Source organism: Blastocystis sp. subtype 4 (assembly GCF_000743755.1).
Source record: "Blastocystis sp. subtype 4 strain WR1 chromosome Unknown seqid_0626, whole genome shotgun sequence".
In the NCBI taxonomy this organism is placed as follows: domain Eukaryota; class Bigyra; order Opalinata; family Blastocystidae; genus Blastocystis; species Blastocystis sp. subtype 4.
The window spans coordinates 1-3,531 of NW_014568921.1; the positions used below are offsets into that span (position 1 = coordinate 1).

At 40.8% G+C, this 3,531-nt stretch overlaps 1 protein-coding gene across 1 annotated transcript; it reads left to right on the plus strand.

The window, feature by feature from the left end:
- Positions 1 to 1,116: 1,116 nt before the first annotated feature.
- On the plus strand, positions 1,117 to 2,653 carry JH06_5446 (ADP-ribosylation factor GTPase-activating protein; the record flags this gene model as incomplete). Its single annotated transcript, XM_014669362.1, has 5 exons — positions 1,117 to 1,194; positions 1,227 to 1,288; positions 1,323 to 1,410; positions 1,441 to 1,553; positions 1,588 to 2,653. The coding sequence occupies 5 exons, from the start codon at positions 1,117 to 1,119 to the stop codon at positions 2,651 to 2,653; spliced, it is 1,407 nt and encodes a 468-aa protein (XP_014524848.1).
- Positions 2,654 to 3,531: the final 878 nt, after the last annotated feature.

Below are 3,531 nucleotides of genomic sequence, written 5' to 3' on the forward strand. Positions count from 1 at the left end.
TGATGGAAACAGTGTCAACCTCACCAGTAGCAACACCAGTCTTGGGGTCCAGACGAGCAACGTTGATCTAAGCAATTACTTCTTCTCTCTTCAAACCAAACCATGACAGAAGCATGATCGCGAGAGTCAATCACACGGTGGGTCCAGTCGCTAGAATAACAGCTAGAAACGTAGCATCCTACCATCTGCGGGGCATGTAAAGCTCAACGTAATTTCCGTTCTCGTTCTGCATATTAAACACGTAAAGAAGGGTGTGGAGAGTTTCTTTCTGAGCACTGCTGAATTCGATTGATGTGAAAATACATTCAGAGATACTGAGACAGCACGACGAAATTCCATCGTGGCCTCCATTTCATTCATTGTTTTCTTCACTTGATAAATCGAGGAAGGTAAGAAGGAGTGAAATTGTATTTGGTGTTCGTTTTTGGCCGATGATTACCATATTTGCTACTCTTGACTATTGAATGACGATACGAAACCAAGATCTCTGAGGTCTTTATATTCAACAAGTGATGAAAGCAATGTTTCGTCATGAACTCTTGTCATGATATATTCTACGAAACTGCCTTCCTTCTGAGTGTTGAATTGTGTCTGTTGAATTGGTGTGATGTAATACTAATTGGGAATCTCTCTGACTACTGAAGACAAGAATTAGTGTCATCTTTGATCTGACCGATTCAGCAATTGATGGTTGATGATAAACAGATAGGGACAACTGAATCCCGTGATGAATAACATCTTTTGCGTGACTGACATCATGTTGACGTTGATGATACCGAACTAGAGTCTCTGATTCTTCTATTACTCAGTGACGATAAACCCTTGGCTGTCTGAGTCATTTGATTCCACATGGTTTTTGAACCTTTTCTTACATCTTTGTAGTTGTGCAGTGGTCGCTGTTTGCTAGTGTTGGGGTGAGTTTTGTGTTTGTTGTACAATTTCGTCGTTCACTCTTCTGTTGTCATTTCCCTTCTTGTTTTTGTACCCAATTCATTTGAATAGCGATTTCTTGTTATCATTCGTCTTGTATCTGAAGTGTTCTGCCAAATCATAGAAAAAACCGTGGGTTCGTCTCATTGTTGAAATAGCATTCCTCTAAAAACATAGATTATCAATATGGCTGCTCTTGAAAAGAGATTAAAAGAGTTCCAGAAGAAGGCTGGAAACAAGAATTGCTTCGTTTGTAACCAGAAGGTGAGTTTCGAGAAGGAAGAGATAATCCACAGGGACCTCAGTATTTCGTAATGGATTTCCTCACTTTAGTGTGTACGGGATGCAGTGGAGTACAGTAGGAGTTGCCATTTTTCGCTTGAGGTGTTTAGTCGTGAGTTCAGCCATACGATCAAGCATCTGACTTTAGCCACCTGGACGAAGGAGGAAGTCGATCTCGTTACGTCTGGAGGCAACAAGGTTGGTGTGTTTTGGAAGAGTGATAGATAGAAAGCTGCAAAGAAGTATCTGAAGGGCTGGGATGAGAACAAATATCCTCGTCCTCAGACAAGTGATAAGGTGGGTGTTCGTGAGTTCATTCAGAACTGTTTTGTGGATCAAATGTAAGAGATGGAATTCATGTGACTTATGGTATAGTTGGGCATCCAAGTCTGCTAAGAAGGGTGGTTATGATGATGACGATTACAGTGATATGCCTCCTCCAAGGAAGGGTAAGAAGGGTGGTTATGATGACGACGATGATGATGATTTTGCTCCTCGCAAACCCGCTAAGAAGAGTCGTTTCGAGGATGACGACGATGATGATTTTGCTCCTCGTAAGCCTGCTAAGAAGAGCCGATTTGAGGATGACGATGATGATGATTTTGCTCCCCGTAAACCTGCTAAGAAGCCTATGAAGAAACTGTCGATGGATCTGTCTGGATCTGAAGATGATTTTGCTCCTCGCAAACCTGCTAAGAAGCCAGCAAAGAAGGCTAGTCGTTATGATGATGAGGAGGATGAAGATGACTTTGCTCCTCGTAAGCCAGCGAAGAAGCCTGTTAAGAAGCCAATGATGGATTTGTCTGGATCTGAAGATGAGGATTTTGCTCCTCGTAAGCCTGCTAAGAAGCCTATGAAGAAGCCTAGTCGTTATGATGATGAAGATGAGGATGACTTCGCTCCTCGTAAGCCTGCTAAGAAGCCTATGAAGAAGCCAAGTCGTTATGATGACGATGAGGATGAAGAAGATTTCGCTCCCAAGAAACCTGCTAAGAAGCCTATGAAGAAGCCTAGTCGTTATGATGATGAGGATGAAGAGGATTTTGCTCCTAAGAAGCCCGCTAAGAAACCTGCTAAGAAGCCTAGTCGTTATGATGATGAGGAAGAGGAAGAAGAACCTCCTAAGAAGCCTGCGAAGAAGGCTGCTCCTGTTGCAGCTAAGAAGGGAAAGAAGGCTCCTGTGGAGGAGGTTGCTGAGCCTGATCAGGGTTATGGATATGATCAGGGTTACGGTTATGACCAGGGATATGGTTATGATCAAGGATATGGATATGACCAATCTGGTTATGATCAAGGATATGGATATGACCAATCTGGCTATGATCAGAGCTATGGATATGACCAATCTGGATATGGATATGATCAAGGATATGGTTATGATCAGTCTGGTTATGATCAATCTGGATATGGTTGGCTATGGCTATTAAGCAGTTGTGTGTAAGCTTGCTATTGTGCTTTTTGTTGATACCAATAGAGAGTTCCACTTTGTTCTCACAACTGCTTGTTTCAATGTTCTTGATTGAACATGAATTACATTTAAGGAGATTCCATACTATCCAAATCCAATAAACAGAAAGAATGGAGGAGATTAATCCACTGAAGGATCATTTGGATTCTATCATTCTAATTTCTTTTCTTGAATGTATTGAGCCACTATACTTCACTAAACAAGACTCTATTCTTCTGTTTTGTTGATCCATAATAACAAGTGTTTTAATCCTTCTATCTTTGGAATCTCATAGATTTATTCGATTTCTAAAGTATTCAATGAGATTAAGAGAGAACAAGAATGAATGACCAAAATAGAACTGATTTTGTCAAGGATTTGATTGATGATTTATTCCACAACTACAAAGTTGTAGTGTTGTTTAAAGTATGGAAATGATTGAAACAAGGATTAGAAATGGATTGATAACGATTGTGTAGTAGAATTGAGTTTGAAGATGGCTGGTTGGAAATTCGGAAATAAACAAAAGGAAGAAGAGGTGGAAGAAGAAGTAGAGTATGTGGAGGAAGAGGTGGAAGTGGATTCCAATGGAGAGGAGGTAGAATATGTGGAAGAGGAGGTGGAGGTGACGGATGATGAAGATGAGACAGTTGCAGAACCGAAAGCAGAATCTGCAAAGAAAACAACAAGTGTTTCAGGAGCCAAGTCCAAAATGGAAGAGGTATTTGATATTAGTATAGATTAATAAATAGCTGGAGAGTCAATTGGAGGAAGAACGAGAGAATGTGACGTTGCTTCAAGAGAGTGTGTTTCTTGGGTTTATGTGATGGGAATAGAGGTGGATGAGTTAGAAGCGGATAATAAGGCGAAAG